We start from the raw sequence: 19,084 nt of genomic DNA, 5'->3' as shown, positions 1-19,084 counted from the left end.
ATCTCCCCTGCACACAGTCACAGTGACTATCCCCAATAAGTCCATACTTCTTCAATTGCAAGTAAAGGCTGATATAACACTCACCTGTCTAAAATTTCTGAATTATCCCTGTTGCTCTTCTTGAACATAACAACATTGGCTATTCTCCAGTCTTCTGGGACCTGTGGCTAAGGGAGTACAGCGATGTAGAATCATAGAATCCCTACAGTGTGGAAACAGGCCCTTCAGCCCAACCAGTCCACACCGAACCTCAAAGCATCCCACCCAGACCCACCCCGCTATAACCCACCTAATCTACACATCCCTGAACACTATGGGCAATTTAGCGTGGCCAATCCACCTAGCATGCACATCTTTTGACTGTGGGAGGAAACCGGAGCACCCGGAGGAAACCCACGCAGACACGGGGAGAATGTGCAAACTCCACACAGACAGTCGCCCGAAGGTGGAATCAAACCTGGGTCACTGGCACTGTGAGGCAACAGTGCTAACCACTGAGCCACCGTGCCGCCATGTCTGTCAAGTTCCCAGCAATCTCCTCCCTTGCCTTGTTCAGTACCCTGGGATAGATCCCATCAGGCGCTAGAAATTATCTACTTTACAGAGGTAATCTTTGGAATACTTCCAGTGCCACACGCTAATAAGGGTAAGAACAGGAGGATATAGCAGATGAATGTGTGGCTAAACAATTGGTGCAGGGGGCAGGGATTCAGATTCCTGGATCATTGGATCTTTTCTGGGGCAGAGGTGACCTGTTCAAGAGGGATGTGTTGGACCTGAACTGGAGGGTGCCAATATCCTGGTGGGCAGATTTGCTAGTGTTGCAAGGGAGGGTTTAAACTAGATTGACAGGGGTGTGTGATCCTTAACAGCTGGGAGACAAGTGCAAGGCTGGCAGGAGATACAGTAATCAGAAATACAAGTTGAAGAGACATGATTAGAGGTATAGATAGAGTGGACAGCCAGAGACTTTTTCCTAGGGTGCAGGCAGCTATTATGAGGGGGCATAGTTTTAAAGTGAGTGGAGGTAGACATAGGGGAGACGTCAGAAGTAGGTTCTTTACTCAGAGAGTGGTAGGGGTTTGGAACGCATTGCCGGAGAGGGTAGTGGAGTCGGCCTCATTAGGGGAATTTAAGCGGCATATGGATATTAAGGTAGGGGTGGAGGTTAGATAGACCTTAGGTTTAGGGTAAAAGTTCGGCACAACATCGTAGGCCGAAGGGTCTGTACTATGCTGTGCTGTTCTATGTTCTATGTTCAGCTGGAACAGGACAGGGAACGAGAAACGCCTTTTGGATTAAACTGCATTTAATTCAATGCAAGAGGGCTGATGGGTAAGGTCAATGAACTCAGGGCATGGATAAGGTATGTGGGGCTGGGATATTATAGCCATTACAGAAATATGGCTAAAAGAGGGACAGGACTGGCAGCCTAACGTAGCAGGGCATAGGTGCTTTAGGCAGGCGAGAGGTGGACGAAAGAGGGGAGGGGGAGTTGCATTTTTGATTAAGGGGAGTATCACAACAGTACTCAGAGGTGAAATAATTGAGGGATCGTCCAGTGAGGCTTTTTGGGTGGAGCTAAGAAATAAGAAGGGGATGGTGATGTTATTGGAGTTGTACTATAGGCCCCTAAATAGTCAACGGGAATTAGAGGAAGAAATAAGCAAGGAGATTGTGGAGACTTGCAGTAGAAATAGGGTTGTCATAGTGGGGAATTTTAATTTTCCTAACATAGACTGGGTCTGCCATAGTGTTAAGGGCTTAGATGGTGTGAAATTTGTTAAATGTGTTCAGGAAAGTTTCCTCAAGCTGTATGTAGACGGCCCTACTAAGAAAGGGGCAAAACCTGACCTACTCTTGGGAAATAGGGCAGGACAGGTGACAATGGGGAGCACTTTGGGACCAGTGACCATAGTTCTATTAATTTTAAAATAGTTATGGGGAAGGACAAAACTGGTCCATAGGTTCAATTTCTAAATTGGGGCAAGGTGAATTTTGATGGAATTAGACAGGAGCTTGCAGGGGTTGACTGGAGTAGTTTGTTTGCAGGAAAAGGGACCTCTGGTAAGTGGGAAGCCTTTAAAAGTGTGATAGCTAGAGTTCAAGGTCTGTATGCTCCTTTGAAGGGCAGGATTGGCAGAAGTAGCGAACCCTGGATGACAAGAGATATTGAGGCCTTGACCAGAAAAAAGAAGGAGGCATGGCTCAGGAACAGGCAGCTGGGATCAAGGGAATCTCTGGAGGTACATAGGGGATACAGGAGTTTACTGAAGAAGGAAATCAGGAGGCTGAAAAGGGGGCATGAGATAGCTTTGCTGAGAAGATTAGGGTGAATCCACAGAGATTCTTTAAGTATATTAAAAGAAAAAGAATAACTAGAGAGAGAACAGGACCCATCAAGGACCAAAGTGGACATGTATATGTGGAACTGCAGGACATGAGCGAAGTCCTCAATGAATATTTCTCCTCAGTGTTTACTGTGGAGAGAGACATGAAGTCTTGGGAACTTGGGGAAGTTAGTGGCGATATCTTGGGGATAGTCCATATCACAGTAGAGGAGGTGTTGGAAGTATTAGAATGTATGAAGGTGGTCCCGATTAGACCCATCCAAGAACACTGCAAGAGGCTAGAGAAGAAATTTCGGGGGCCCTGGCTGATACATTTGCATCATCATTAACCATGGGTGAGGTCCCGGAAGACCAAAAAGTAGTGAATACTGTGCCCTTATTCAAGAAGGGCTGCAAAGAAAAACCTGGGAATTATAGACCAGTAAGCTTAACATCTGTGATAGGTAAGTTACTTGAGAAGATTCTGAGGGACAAGATATACGTGCATTCAGATAAACAGGGTTTGATTAAGAGTTGTCAGCATGGCTTTGTGCATGAGAGATTGTGCCTCACAAATTTGTTGGAGTTCTTTGATGAAATGACCAGGAAGGTTGATGAGGGCAGGGTGGTAGATGTAGTCTATATGGATTTCAGTAAGGTTCTTGATCAGGTTCCACATGGTAGGCTGATCAGGAAGGTTAGATCACATGGAATCCAGGGAGGTTTGGAAAATTGGTATGCAATTCGCTTGATGGTGGGAAGCAGAGAGTAATAGTGGAAGGAAGCTTGTTGGACTGGAGACCTGTGACTAGTGGTGTGTCTCAGGGGTTGGTGCTGGGCCCATTGCTGATGTTATCTACATCACAGTGAGAATGTATTAGGCATGATTTGGAAGTTTGCGGATGACACTAAAATAGGTCACATCGTGTACAGTGAGCAAACTTATCAGAAATTGCAGCAGGATCTTGATCAGCTGGGAAAGTCGCCTGAGAACTGGCACATGGAATTTAATACAGATAAGTCTGAAGTGTTGCATTTTGGAAACTCAAATTAAGGTAAGAGTTTCATGGTGAATGGTAAGGCCTTAAGGAATGTAATAGAACCGACTGACCTTGGAATTCAGGTGCACGGTTCTCTGAAAGTGGAGTCACAAGTATACAGGGCAATGAAGAAGGCATACTTTGGGAAATTATGTTGCAGTTGTACAGGACATTGGTGAGGCTGCACTTGGAGTATTATGTTCAGTTTTGGTCACCTTGCTATAGGAAGGAAGTTATTCAACTGGAAAGAGTGCAGAAGAAATTTACAAGGATGTTGCCAGTACTCAAGGGACTGAGTTATAGGGAGAGGTTGGACAAGCTATGACTTTTTTCTTTAGAGCAAAGGAGACTGAGGGGGGATCTTATAGAAGTGTATAAGATCATGAAAAGCATGGATAGAGTAAACGCACTCAGTCTTTTTCCCAGGGTAAGGGAATCGAGGACTAGAGGGCATCAGTTCAAGGCAAGAGGGGAATGAATACGTGGGAACTTGAAGTGCAACTTTTTTACACAGAGAGTGGTACGCATATGGAATGAGCTGCCAGCGGAAATAGTTGAGGCAGATACATCAACAACATTTAAAAGGCATTTAGACAAATACATTGGTATTGGAAAGGTTTAAAAGGATATGGGTCAAGTGCAGGGAAATGGGGTTAGTGCGGATGGACATTTTGGTCGGCATGGACCAGTTTGGGCTGAAGGGCTTGTCTCTGTGCTATAGGACTCTATGACTCTCATCATCCAAGGTTCCTGAATCTTGCTAACCTTATCCTTTATCCTCACAGGAACATGCTCATCCTGAACTCTGGTCAACTGGCTTTTAAAAGACTCACACATGTTAGAACAGAAATTGCTGGAAAAGTTCAGCAAGTCTGGCAGCATCTTTGAAGAAAAATCAGAGTTAATGTTTTGGGTATAGTGACCCTTCCACAGGATGGTGTCTGTTCTGAGGAAGGGTCACCAGACCCAAAAGATTAACTCGGATTTTTCTTCACAGATGCTGCCAGACCTGTTGAGCTTTTCCAGCAATTTGTGTTTTTGATCCTGATTGACAGCATCTGCAGTTCTTTCGGTTTTTATTCACACATGTTAGATGTGGGTTTACCTTCAAACAGTCACCCCCAACCTAGTTTTTCCAGTTCTTGCCTAAATCTGTTAAAATTAGCCTTTCCCTAATTAAGCACTTTTACCTGAGGACGAGTCTTATCCTTTTCCATTACTATCTTAAGACTTATAGAATTATGCTCACTGTTCCCAAAATGCTCCCCCACTGAAACTTCAATCATCTGGCCACAAGCTCATTCCCAGTATGGCCCCTTCCCTAGTTGGACTACCAATGTATTGTTTCAAGAATCCCTCTTACAGGTACCTAACAAATTCTGCCCCATCTTAGTCCCTGGCACAAAGGGGTTCTCTGTGAATGTTGGGGAAATTGGAATCACTCACTGCCACAACCTTGTTGTTTTTACATCTTTCCGTGATTACATAACTGTAATCTGACTATATATCTGTTCCTCTAATTCAACAATAATGTTGATCTTGCTTCACACATCTCCTGTGATGTGTGACCTGTATGCCTCACTTTCTCCAAACACACTATGATCTATGTGTCCTTGCTTATTATGATCTACCTGTACTGCTAGCAATCAAAGCTTTTCACTCTACTAGGTACACATGGCAATTAATCAAATCAAACCAAATTTCCTGCTGTCTATTGGTAGTCCTGTAGTATAACCCTATCTTAGTAATTGTACCTTTCTTATTCTTAGGTTCTACCCATATTGCCTCATTTGATTAACCTTCCCAGGTATCCTCTCTTAGTACAGCTGAGACACTCTCCTTAATCAGTAATGCAACTTGTTATGGACCAGACCAAACCCCCTCAACATATATTAAGAACATAGTCTAGACCCTAACATTTTCTTATTTCAAAGATAAGTGTTTAAGGTGTTGCATTCCAGATGCAATTGGATCGATCAAACTACTCAATGTTAAGCAAAACTTTTTTTTATCTCTACACTACCTTAAAATGCAGACAAACTTAAAATAAAAGAACTGACTTAACTGAAACCCTATTGAAATGCTTAACAGAAAAAGAGTAGCAGGGAGAGACGTACTGCAGCTTCCAAACCCAGCTTCAAGACCCCAGCAACTGCTACTTAAAAAAAACTAAAAATACCAGTTCTATAGGAGCTTGAACCCACCCTTTTAGGTTGCTTCTATTGTTCCAACTTTTGAAATAAAACCAGGGCCTCACAAGTTGTTTACTTTATTGGCTTTGTAACAAACTGCTAGGCATCTGTGTCACAATCTTTCTTCATTGAAAAGAAAACCAGGACAAAATATACCTCTTAAAGCCATAGCATCGTCACAAACTCCTTCACCTTTTAAGGAGAGTGTCTCAGCTGTACTAAGAGAGGATACCTGGGAAGGTTAATCAAATGAGGCAATATGGGTAGAACCTAAGAATAAGAAAGGTACAATTACTAAGATAGGGTTATACTACAGGACTACCAATAGCCAGCAGGAAATTTGGTTTGATTTGATTAATTGCCACGTGTACCTTTTCCATCCTTCTCTATCGTAGAGTCATTAAAATGTACAGCATGAAAACAGACCTTTCGGTCCAACTCATCCATGCTGACCAGATATCCTAGATAAATCTAGTCCTATTTGCCAGTATTTCGCCCATATCCCTGTAAAGCCTTCCTATTCATATACCCATCCAGATGCCTTTTAAATTTTGTAATTGTTCCAGCCTCCATCACTTTCTCTGGCAGCTCATTCCATACACGCATTACCCTCTGTGTGGAAAAAGTTGCCCCTTAGGGCCCTTTTAAATCTTTTCCTCTCACCTTAAACCTATGCCCTTGAGTTTTGGACTCCCCCACTCCATGGAAAAGACATTGTCTATTTACCTTATCATGATTTTATAAACGTCTATAATGGTCACCCCTCAGCCTCCGATGCTCCAGGGAAAATAGCCCCAGCCTATTTATCCTTGTACATCCTTGTAAATCTTTTCTGAATCTTTTTAAGTTTTACAACATCCTTTCTATAGCAGGGAGACCAGAATTGCACACAGTATTCCAAACGCAGCCTAACCCATGGGCTGTAGAGCCACAACATGACCTCCCAACTCCTACACTCAATGCATTGACCAATAAAGGCAAGGATACCAAATGCCTTCTTCATTATCCTATCTACCTGCGACTTCACTTTCAAGGAACTATGAACCTGCACTCCAAGGTCTCTTTGTTCAGCAACGCTGGCCAGGATCTTATCATTAAGTGTATAAATCCTACCCTGATTTGCCTTTCCAAAATGTAATACCTCACATTTATAGATTAAACTCCATCTGCCACTCCTTGGCCCATCTGATTAAGATTCCATTCTACTCTGAGGTAACCTTCTTTTCAGTTCACTACACCTCCAATTTTGGTGTCATCTACAAACTTACTAACCATACCTCCTATGTTCACATCCAAATCATGTGTATAAATGTGAAAAGCAGTGGACCCAGCACCGAGCCTTGTGACACACCACTTGTCACCAGCCTCCAGTCTGAAAAGCAACCATCCACTAACACCCTCTGTCTTCTACCTTTGAGCCAGTTCTGTATCCAAATGGCTAGTTCTCCCTGTATTCCATGTGATCTAACCTTGCTAACCAGTTTACCATGAGGAATCTTGTCGAATGCCTTACTGAAATCCAAATAGATCATGTCCACCACTCTGCCCTCATCAATCCTCTTTGTTACTTCTTCAAAAAACTGATTCAAGTTAATGAGACACGATATCCCACACCCAAAACATGTAAATCATGCTCTTCTCTCAACCAAGTTTCTGTAAGGGTTACCACGTCGTGGTCCTATGAACGTAATCTAGGGTCTAAGCTCATCTGACTTATCTGTTATACTTACATTAAATGCATTAAATTACATTAAATACTTGCATTAAAATAAATACACTTCAGGCTGCTAGTCCTGCCATGTCTTTTGATCTGGCTCTGCGTTTCTTCCTGCAATACTTACTTGATTTAGTCCCTCTGTTTTTTTCAAACATTCCACATTCTGATCTAGATAACACAGCGTGGAGCTGGAGGAACACAGCAGGCCAGGCAGCATCAGAGGAGCAGGAAAGTTGATGTTTTGGATTGGGACCCTTCTTCTTCTGTGTTCCTCCAGCTCCACACTGTGTTATCTCTGACTCCAACATCAGCAGTTCTTACTATCTCCACATTCTGACCAATTGCTTTGGTTCCTACCTCCTGCCACATGGGTTTAAACCCTCCTCAGTTGCACTAGCAAATCTTGTTGCAAGGATATTGGTGCCTCTCCAGTTTAGGTACAATCCTTCCTTCTTTTACAGGTCCCACTTGCCCTGGAAGAGATCCCAATGATCCAGATGCCTGAATTCTTCCCTCCTACATCAGCTCTTTAGCCACACATTCAACTGTACTATCTTCCTATTCTGACCTCACTAGTAGGTGGCACAGAGAAGAAATTAAGATTAAAACCTTGGAGGTCCTGCTTTTCAACTTCCTACCTCACTCCCTAAATTCCCTTTCCAGGACTTCATCTCTCTTTCTGCTTGTGTCATTAGTACCAATATGGACACAACTTCTGGCTGCTCACCATCTCCCTTCAGAATATACTGTGCATGCTCAGAGATGTCCTTGACCCTGGCACCAGGGAGGTAAAACAGCATCCTGGAGTCTTGCCTGTGGCCACAGAAATCTGTCTGAGGCCCTGACTATAGAGTGTCCATCACTACCTCTTGCCTACACTTCAATCCTCCCTGCTTCAGTGACTAACTGCAACATCAACTTGCTAGAAAAATTAAGACATATGATCTATCAAGCCAGATTTCATTTTGGGATCTGACTTGTCCAATAGTATCATCAAAAGGGATCATAATACTGGTAGACGTTATCTGAACTGCTTCCAACTCATCTACATCCATCCTTTAATAAGGAGATTCAAACTGTTTGCAGAATCTGGATGTGGTCTCATCAATGCCCTGTGTCACTGAAGCATAAGCTTTATCTATAGTTTTAGATTCAGTTCCCTTCACAATAAATGATAACATTCTGTTGGCTTTTCTGATTCCTTGCTGTACCTGAATATTGCCTAGATTTTTGCAATTCATGCATTAGGGCACCCACATCCTTCTGTACCTCAGAGCTTCAGCAATTTCTCACCATTTAGAAAATATGCTTATTTTTATTTCTTCCTACCAAAACTAGTACAATGATTAAATGTAGTGCAGGGTTAAAAGCAGTTTCCAGCCACAATGATGATCAGGAAAAGTTGCGTCATTTGACTTCTGCTATTTGGATGAAGCAATGCTACAGAAACCATGTGATTCATTGGAAATACAGAGAGGAAGTATGAACACTCGAAGACCCTCAACAAGGGCAACTGGGAATTTAGAAGGACAGCTTAGTCCACTTCTGCTGGGAATGAAATTTTGAAAAGGAAATTATCAAGTTTTATTAGTTCACATACAGAGCCAGTGGATGTTTCAACACCGTTTCCTGAATGGATTTCTGCTGATGTACAATTAAGAGGTAAAATGAACATGGAATGAAAGCAGAAAATGCTGGAAATGCATGGCAGATCTTTGGCCTGAGACAGAGTTAAGATTTCAGGTTTGACTTAATACAGAGGAAACGTGGATGATTAACAATTGTTATTTCAATGGTGTTTAAATCTTTGGACAGACTTGATGGAAGCAACTGAAAGATGCATGTAGGTACGTAGATGTTTATATTTAGTATTACTTCTGTTTAATTGGGACCATTATTTAACAGGACCATATTAGTCCTTGTTAGAATATTCTCCTTCATGTCATTCTCAATGAAAATCATCATAGACATAGCAATTATTCTTTACTTACCAAAAATGACCTAAAATAAGCAGTGTACAAATATTTTTAGGCTTTATGTATGTATTTTTGATATTTATCCTTTGACCAACGTTGTCCTTGTTTTCTTGTTTATTTCCGCTCTTCCATTCACCCTGATCTAAAACTAAGTGACATGTCATGCAGATAAGATAGCGGCAGGGGAGAATAGTTTGCAAAAAACCACAGATTGTCCTTCCAACTGCATTTATATCTGAGACCTGGAACTTAGTTACACCCCACAAACAGTGACACTTGCTTCTGGGGTTTTAACCCCTTGTAGTGAATATGAACCATGGTGGTGGTGAGAAATCACGCAACCATTGTCGTAAAATCCCATCTGGCTCATTTGTGCCATTTAGAGAAGGAAATCTGCTGTCTTACCTGGCCTGGTCTACATATGACTACAGACCAACAACAATGTGGTTGACTTGTAATTCTTCTCTTAAGTGACCTAAAGAACGAGTCAGATCAAGGACAGCTAGGGATGGTCAACCAAATGCTGGCCTTGCTAATGACACCAACATCTCATACAAGAACAAAAAAAGAGTTCCAAAATGACGACCTGAAACACTGCAGCATAGGAAGATGAATGACGAGAAAACCACTTAACTCCTTAGGCCTGTTCCACCGCCAGGGTCATGGTTGATCTGTGATTCAACACTGAGTTTGATTTTAAAACGAGAAAAAAAAGGAAACATAAAAAGAATTTCTCAGGTATGCCCTCGTGTTGAGGAAGACATTTTACAGCCAATAAAATTAAGTGCAATCTCTATTACAATTTTGGAAACATAACATCCAGTTAGTGCAGAGCAAGCTCCCACGAGCAGCAATGTAGTAAAGACCTGACAATCTGTTTTTGGGTCATGCATTGAGGACTAATTAACAGAGGCTAACTCCCCTGCTGTTCTTCAAAGGAGTAACGTGGGAATCTTCTATGTTCACCTGTGATGGTGTACTACCATACTCCCTGTATACCTACAAACGTGTAGCCAAATTTCGAACAAACGCCATCTACAAGTTTGCTGATGACACCACCATGGTAGGACTGATATTGAACAATGATGAGTTAGAATACAGAGAGGAGATAGAGGGCTTGGCATTGTGGTACAATGATAACAATCTCTCTCTCAATATCAGCAAAACAAAAGAACTGATCATTGACTTCAGAAAGAAAGGAGCAGAACACACCCCCATCTGCATCAACAGAGCGGAGTTTGACAGCGTCAAGTTCCCAGGAGTGACGATAACCAACAACCTGTCCTGGACTTCCCACGTAGATGCAACGGCCAAGAAGGCACAACAACACCTCTTCTTCCTCAGGCAGCTTAGGAAATTTGGTGATGTCCATAAGGATGCTCACCAACTTCTTCCAAATGCACCATAGAAAGCATACTATCCAGGTGCATAATGGCCCTGCCCAGGACTATAAGAAGGTACAGAAGGTTGTGCGCACAGCCCAGAGCATCACGGAAGCCAACCTCCCATCCATGGACTCCATTTACATTTCTCGTTGCTGCGGAAAGGCTGCAAACATCAACAAAGACCCATTGCACCCCTTGTAATGCTCTCCTACAATCTTTTCCATAGGCAGAAGAGACAGAAGCTTGAACACAGGCACGAACAGGTTCAAGAACATGTTTTTTCCACCTGTTATTAGACTGCTCAATGGACTCGCTACCATCAAATAATGTTGATCTTGTTAATGTTGATCTTGCTTTGTGCACCTCCTGTGCAGTGTAACCTGTCTGTCTCACTCTATCTAAGCACCCTATGACCTGCATGCCCTTGCTTACTATGATCTGCCTGTACTGCTCGCAAACAAAGCTTTTCATTGTACTTAGGTACACGTGACTACAATAAATCAAATCAAATGAGGGCAGATTTGATTTTAGTTAACATCACATCTGAATGAAAATGCCTCCTACTGTGCTGAACTAGATTGTTAGCCTAGATTTCTGTGATACTAATCTTACTGTTGGGTGTATATATCTATAATTTTCTGACAAGAGTGCTTATTAACTGAACCATAGCAAACACTAAGGACTGAAACAGCGTGCAGGCTTTAGATAAAAGAATCTGCAAAAGGACTGTTGGTGAGTTGAAGAGCTTCTTTTTAAGTTATGTACCAGAATGCACTGGCTCAAGGACTGGTGAAAGCAGTCACATCTGTCAAAAGGGAACTGGGACAGTGGGGTAGAATGGGATTTCACAGGATTCCAAAATATGCTGCAGCTATTATTTGAATACATTTCCAAATGTAGACTGAGTTCACTGAAATGTAAGATGTCAGTTGTAGAGTGTAATTCAGCTTATAGCACCCGACCCAATGACTGTGAAATCTAAGTAATAAGGTGTATCTGGAACAACACAACAGCAAAACTTGGCAGATTCTAGAAATCTGAAATAAAAACAGAAAATGCTGGAAATACTCATCTGGTCAGGTACTGTCTACATAGAAAGAAACAGAGTAATGGAGAAAATAACTGTATGAATACCATAGAAAAGGTACAGGAGAAAATCCCAGAATCCATTTGGCGAGAGATAAGAAACAAAGTGTGCAATTACATCGTTCAATTTGGAGTTAAGGGTTAATACTCAAATATGTAAATGGTAAGGTACTAACATGTTGGAGAGACTCTGAAATTGATGCTTGAGATGTTGAGCACCCAATCTCTTTCCAGTTTTGCAGCACAATACAACATATTGCAGCGAGTGTAAGACCCAGGACAAAGCAGAGGATCTGGAATGGGCTAGAACGTGGCAGGTGGAATGTAACACAGAAAAATGTGAGGCTATCTGCTTTAATAGGAAGAACAGATGTGCTGAGAATTTCTAAACTGGTAAGAAGTTCGAAACAGTACAAAAGATTTGGATGTCCTAGTCAATATGTCATTGAAATCTAACATGCAGGCAATTAGGAAGGCTAACAGTATGTTAGTCTATAACACAAAAGGATTTGAGCGTAGCAAAGTTTTGATTCAATTGTATAAAACATTAATTAGACTGAATCTGAGTTTGAATTCCTTTACCTCAAGAAGAATGTTAATGCCACAGAGAGAATGCAATGAAGTTTTACTAGATTTGTTGCCAGCATGTCAGAACTGTTGCATGAAAACAGATTCAGCAAACTGGGTTTGCATGCTCTAGAATTTCAAAGAATGAGAGATGATCTCATTGAAACTTACAAAATACTTAAAAGGTATAGACTGGATAGATTCAGCTAAGATGTTTCCTCTGGTTAGGGAATCTAGAATAGGGTACAGAGTTTCAAAATAAGCAGGAAACTACTGAGATGAGGGAAAGATTTCTTTAACACGAGGAATTGTGAATCTTCAAAATTCTCTACCTCAGAGAATGATGGAAGCTGAGTCAATTATGCTTAAAGTAGAGATTGGGAGATATCTAAATACCAATAACATTATTTGATTTAGGTGCAATGTGGGAATGGGCATTGAACTGGATGCTCAACAATGATTTTATTGAAAGCTGGAGCAGGCTCAACAAGTTAAATAACCTACTCCTGTTTTTATGTTCTGAAACAAATTTTAAATAGTCATTTAAAACCATAAGAAATAGGAACAGGTGTAGACCGTTACATGCTCAAGCCTGCTCTGCCTTTTAATAGAATAATAGCTGATCCACCATTTCACGTGTCCACTTTCCTGCCCTTTTCTTCATAACCCTTGATTCCCTGACTAATCAAGAAGCTATCTATTTAAGACTTAAATCTAAGCCCCCACAGCTCTGTGTTGCAAGGAGTTCCAAAAACTCTCAACCCTCTGAGAGAAGAAATTCCTCCTAATGTCAGTCTTAAACTAGCACCCCTTTATTCTGAGACATGAAGGGAAACGCTCTCAGCATTTAAAATGAGTAAAGTTCCAATCTGATTGATTAATTGATTGATTTATTGTCACGCGTACCAAAGTACAATGAAAAGCTCTGTTTACGAGCAGTACAGACAGATTGTAGTAAGCAAGGATTTACAGTTCAAAAAGACTTAGACAGAGGCATACAGGTTAAATTGCACAGGGTGTGTGCTAGGCAAGATCAACGTTAGCCAGATCAGCATTATTTGAGGGTAGAGAGTCCATTAATCAGTCAAATAATGGCCGGATAGAAGCTGTTCCTGAACCTGTTGATGTGTGTTCAGGCTTCTGTATCTTCTGCCTGATGGAAGCAGTTGTGAGAGATCATTACCCGGGTGCGATGGGTCTTTGATGATGTTGGCAGCCTTTCTGTGACAGCGAGCTGTGTAAATGGAGTCCATGGATAGGGGTTGGTTTCAGTGGTGGTCTGGGCTATGCACACCATCTTCTGCAGTTTCTTACGGTCCTAGGCAAAGCAGTTGCCATACCAGGCCATTATGCACCCAGACAGTTTGCTTTCAATGGTGCATCTGTAGTAGTTGGCGAGGGACCCTATGGACATGCCAAATTTCCTGAGCCACCTGAGGAAGAAGAGGCATTGTTGTGCACTCTTGACTGTTGCATCTACATGGAAGGCCTGGGACAAGTTGTCGATTGTTGTCACTCTGACGAACTTGACGCTCTCTACCCTCTCAACCTCAGTTCCATTGATGTAGATGGGAACGTGTTCTCCTCCTTTCCTTCTGAAGTTGATGACCAGTACTTTAGTTTTGCCAACATTGAGAGTAGTTGTTCTCATTATTCCACGTCACCAAGCTCTCTATCTCCCTTCTGTATTTTGACTCATCATTGTTCAATATCCATCCTACTACGGTGGTGTCATCACAGAATTTGTAGATGGCATTCATTCGGAACTTGGCAATGCAGTCACAGATGTACAGGGAGCACGATAGGGAGCTGAGGATGCATCCCTGTGGGGCTCCAGTGTTGAGTATTAATGTAGAGGAGGTGCAGTTACCTATCTTCACTGATTGTGGTATGTGGGTCAGAAAGCTGAGGGGCGGCATGATGGACATGAGACAAGGCTTGGTCCAGCCCTCCCCCTCCTCCTTGCTTCCCTGAACTGACCTAACCTGTCTATCTTCCTACTCACCTATCCGCTCCACACTTCCCACAGACCAATCACAATAAACCTCTACCTACATCCACCTATTACCGTTCCACCTCCCTTCCCTGCAAACCCCCTCACCCTCTACCCCAGCCCCACTCCCCTCCCTCTACTTACATCTGGGCTCCCTTCCCCTCCCCAGTTCTGATGAAGGGTTTTGGTCCAAAACATTCGCTTTCCTGCTCCTCTGATGCTGCTTGGCCTGCTGTGTTCATCCAGCTCTACACCTTGTTATCAAAGTATAAGTGCTCTTGTCTTTATTAATAGGGGCATACATTACAAGAGCTGGAAGTTGAATTTTACTTTGTATAAAAAGTTCTGAACACCACATTATAGGAAGGAAATGAATGCATCAGAGAAAATGCAGAAGAGGTTGGTAAGAATGGTTCCATAGATGAGGAACTTCACTTATAAGGACAGATTGCAGAAGTCACAACAGTTCTCTTTGGACAGGAGAAGGCTGAGAAGTGATTTGATAGAGGTTTTCAAAATCATGAATGGCCTGGATAGAGTGGCTTGGAAGAAACAGTTCCTGCATCAGGAAGGAATTTACACACGGAGCCAGAGGAAGTGAGTGAGGTCCTTAATGAGTACCTCGCATCGGTATTCACCGAAGTGAGGGACATGGATAATGGTAAGATTAGGAAAAAGTATGTTGATATTCTAGGCCATGTTGATGTTAAGAAGGAGGAGATGTTGAGTGTCTTCAAAAACAAGTTAGAGGAGTCCCCAGGGCCTGATGTGCTAGGAGAGCGAATAGCTGTTAGTGGCTAACAATAGGTAGTGTATAATGGTAGCTTGTGTGATAACAAGGCCTGGTGCATAGGGTTGAGGGCTAGGGCATGGGGAGTTCGGGCCCTAAAATTATTGAATTCGATATTGAGCCCAGGCTCCTCAAGTGGAAAATGAGGTGTTGTTCTTCCAGCTTGCACTGAGCTTTGCTGGAGTACTGCAGCAAGCCTGAGATAGAGAGGTTGGCCAGGGAACAGGTGATGTGTTAAAGTGGCAGGCAACTGGAAGCTTAGGGTCATTTATACAGGCAGAACGTAGGTGTTCTGCGAAGCGGTCACCCAGTATATGCTTCATTTTCCTAATGTTGAGGAGACCACATTGTGAGCGGCGAATGCAGTAAACTAGATTATGTGAAGTGCAGGTGAAAAGCCAATGTTGTTGGGCAATAGGAATAGGCCAGAAAATTATAGGCTGGTGAGCCTTACAGCAGGGAAATATTGGAGAAGATTCTTTGAGACAGGATCACTCACATTTAAGAAGAATGGACTTATTAGGATTAGTCAGCATGGTTTTATGTAGGGGAGGTCTTGTCTCACAAACATGACTGAATTTTTCGAAGTGATGAAAATGATTGAGGAGGGTAAGGCAGTGGACATTGTCTACACTGATTTTACTAAAGCATTTGTCAAGTTAGTCTCGTTCATAGATCGTAGAATCCCCACAGTGTGGAAACAGGCCCTTTGGCCCAAAAGGTCCACACCGACCCTTGGAGCATCCCACCCAGACACATTCCCCTATAACCCACCTAATCTACACATCCCTGAACACTTGGGCAATTTAGCATGGCCAATCCACCTAACCTGCACATCTTTGGACTGTGGGAGGAAACCGGAGCACCCGGAGGAAACCCATGCAGGCATGGGGAGAATGTGCAAACTCCACACAGACAGTTGCCCGAGGAGCCCCTCCTACTCCTTGGGCGTCATGTCCATCCTGGGCCTCCTCCAGTGTCACAACGATGCCACCCGGAAACTGGAGGAGCAGCACCTCATATTCCGCCTTGGGAGTCTACAATCTAATGGTCTCATTGAACCTGGGTCCCTGGTGCTATGAGGCAGCAGTGCTAACCACTGAGCTACCGTGCTGCTTAATTCAGAAGACTAGGTCACATGGAATCCATGGTGAGTTGTCAAGTTGGATGCAAAATTGGTTTGGTCACAGAAACAGAGGGAAGTTATGGAGGGGTGCTTTTCTGACTCAAGGTCTGTGACCAGTGGTGTTCCACAAGGATCCGTGCTAGGACCTCTGTTGTTTCTTAGTTATATAACTTATCTGGATGAAAATGTCAGCGGTTTGATTTTAGTAAGTTTGCAGATGACTCAGAAGTTGATGGAGTTTTGGATAGTGAGGAAGGTTATCAAAGGATGCAGCAAGATATACCAGCTGGAAAGTTGGGCGGTGAAATGGCAAATGGAATTTAATCAGGACAAGAGTGAGGTGATGCATTTTGGGAAGTCAAATGCAAGCAGAAGAATGCAGTAAATAGTAGGATCCTTATGAGCATTGATATACACAGGGATCTTGGGGTCTATAGCTAGACCACAGGTCCCTAAAAGTGGCAATGCAAGTAGTTAAGGTGCTAAAAGCCTATGGCATGCTTACCTTCATTTGTCAGGGAATTCAGTATAAAAGTTGACAAGTCATGTTGCAGCTGTGTAAAACTTTAGTTAGGCCACATTTGGGTACTGTGTGCAGTTCTGATCACCACACTATAGGAAGGACGTGGGGCTTTAGAGAGGTTGCAAAACAGGCTTATCAGAATGAGATAGTAAGAACTGCCGATGCTGGAGTCTGAGATAACACAGTGTGGAGCTGGAGGAACACAGCAGGCCAGGCAACATCAGAGGAGCAGGAAAGCTGATGTTTCGGGTCAGGACCCTTCTTCAGAAATGGAGGAGGGGAAGGGGGCTCTGAAATAAATAGAGGGGGGTGTTGGGCTGGGGAAGGTAGATGGGATGGTGATAGGTGAGTGCAGGTAGGTAGTGGTGGGGATTGGTCAGTGAGGCGGGAGGAGTGGATAGGTGGGAGAGAAGATGGACAGGTCAGGGAGGCGGGGATGAGAGGGGTCTGGTCTTGGGATGAAGCTGGGATTGGGGCGATTTTGAAGCTAGTAAAGTCTACATTGAGGCCTTTGGGTTGTAGGCTCCCAAGGTGGAATATGAGGTGCTGCTCCTCCAGTTTCCGTGTGGCATCGTTGTGACACTGGAGGAGGCCCAGGATGGACATGACGTCCAAGGAGTGGGAGGGGTAGTTGAAGTGGTTCACAACTGGAAGGTGTTATCGTTTGTCACGAACCGAGCGTAGGTGCTCTACAAAGCGGTCTCCGAACTTCCGCTTGGTCTCACCGATGTAGATGAGGCCACATCGGGAACAGCGGATACAATAGACCACATTAGCAGATGTGCAGGTGAACATCTGTCTGATGTGGAAGGTTTTTTTGGGGCCTGGGATGGAGGTGAGGGGTAGGTGTAGGGACAGGTGTAGCACCTCCAGGCAGTTGCAGGGAAAGGTGCCGGGGGTGGTGGGGCTAGTGGGGAGTGTGGAGCGGATAAGGGAGTTGCAGAGACAGCAGTCCCTCCGGAAGGCAGATAAGGGTGAGGAGGGAAATATATCCTTCGTCGTGGAGTCAGTTTGCAGGTGGCGGAAGTGGCGGAGAATGGTGCATTGAATATGGAGGTTAATGGGGTGATATGTGAGGACAAGGGAGATTCTGTCTTTGTTTTTATTGTGGGGAAGGGGTGTGAGGGCAGAGGTGCGGTTGAGGGCGTTTTCAACCATGGTGGGGGGAGGGTACTGCGGGGGGAGAATTGCGGTCCTTGAAACACAAGGACATCTGGAGTGGAACGCCTCATCTTGGGAGCAGATATGGCGGAGGCAGAGGAATTGGGAGTAGGGGATCGCATTCTTGCAGGAAGGTGGGTGAGAGAAGGTGTAGTCTAGGTAGCTGTGGCAGTTGGTGGGCTTGAAATAGATATCAGTTTCAAGGTGGTCACCAGAGATGGAAACAGAGAGGTCCAGGAAGGAGAGACAGGTATCAGAGATGGTCCAGGTGAACTTGAGGTTGGGGTGGAAGGTATTAGTAAAGTTGATGAACTGTTCGATCTCCTCATGGGAACACGAGCCAGCACTGATACAGTCATCGATGTACTGGAGGGAGAGGTGGAGGATAGTGCCGGTGTAGCTGCGGAAGAGGGACTGTTCCACGTATCCTACAAAGAGGTAAGCATAGCTTGGGCCCATATGGGTTTCCATGGCCACCCCATTAGTCTGTAGGAAGTCGGCGGAATTGAAGGAGAAGTTAAGGGTGAGGACGAGTTCGGTTAAGCGGATAAGGGTGTCAGAGGAGGGGGACTGGATGGGCCTGAGGGAGAGGAAGAAGCAGAGGGCTTTTAGGCCATCTGCATGGGGAATGCAAGTATACAGGGATTGGACGTCAATAGTGAAAATGAGGTGTTGGAATTAGAAGTCATGGAGGAGGTGGAGGGCGTGGGTGGTGTCCCGGATGTAGGTGGGGAGTTTCTGGACTGGGGGGAGAAAATAGAGTCGAGATAAGCAGAGTTAAGTTCATTGGGCAGGAGCAGACAGAGACAATGGGTTGGATATTTATCCAGCTGCGAGAAGTGCTTTACTATTTGCTTAAAATGCCCACAAAGGCAAACCGAGCCGTCAGACTTCAGAATTTTAATGACTGGTACTGTCCATTCTTTACTCGTCAAACTTTACTCGCTTGATGATTCCTTCACAATCCAGCCCCTTGATTTCTTCAGAGATAGTAGGAACTGCAGATACTGGAGAATCTGAGATAACAAGGTGTAGAGCTGGATGAACACAGCAGGCCAAGCAGCATCAGAGGAGCAGGAAGGCTGACGTTTCAGGCCTAGACCCTTCTTCAGGAAAAAATTATGGAATGAGTACGGAATGATCTGCTTGAGGAAGTGGTGGAGGTTGGTACAATTACAACATTTAAAAGATATCTGGA

The 19,084-nt window shown here is 43.7% G+C and overlaps 1 protein-coding gene across 2 annotated transcripts in view; it reads left to right on the top strand.

Annotated features, from left to right (window-relative positions):
- Window positions 1-8,768: 8,768 nt before the first annotated feature.
- Window positions 8,769-19,084, top strand: part of LOC109919070 (NACHT, LRR and PYD domains-containing protein 3-like) — a 148,919-nt gene continuing 138,603 nt past the window's right edge. For both annotated transcript variants that reach the window (XM_048617307.1, XM_048617308.1), the window contains exon 1: window positions 8,769-9,126. Coding sequence is in view for 1 of the 2 variants with exons in the window: in XM_048617308.1 (XP_048473265.1) it covers window positions 9,117-9,126 (10 nt within the window). In the remaining variant the exon portion in view is untranslated. The remainder of the gene's footprint in view (window positions 9,127-19,084) is intronic.

The sequence above is a fragment of the Rhincodon typus genome, chromosome 37 (genome assembly GCF_021869965.1).
Source record: "Rhincodon typus isolate 14 chromosome 37, sRhiTyp1.1, whole genome shotgun sequence".
In the NCBI taxonomy this organism is placed as follows: Eukaryota; Metazoa; Chordata; class Chondrichthyes; order Orectolobiformes; family Rhincodontidae; genus Rhincodon; species Rhincodon typus.
Note: the sequence above shows the minus strand (reverse complement) of the source record. Positions and strands in the feature narration are given on the sequence as shown.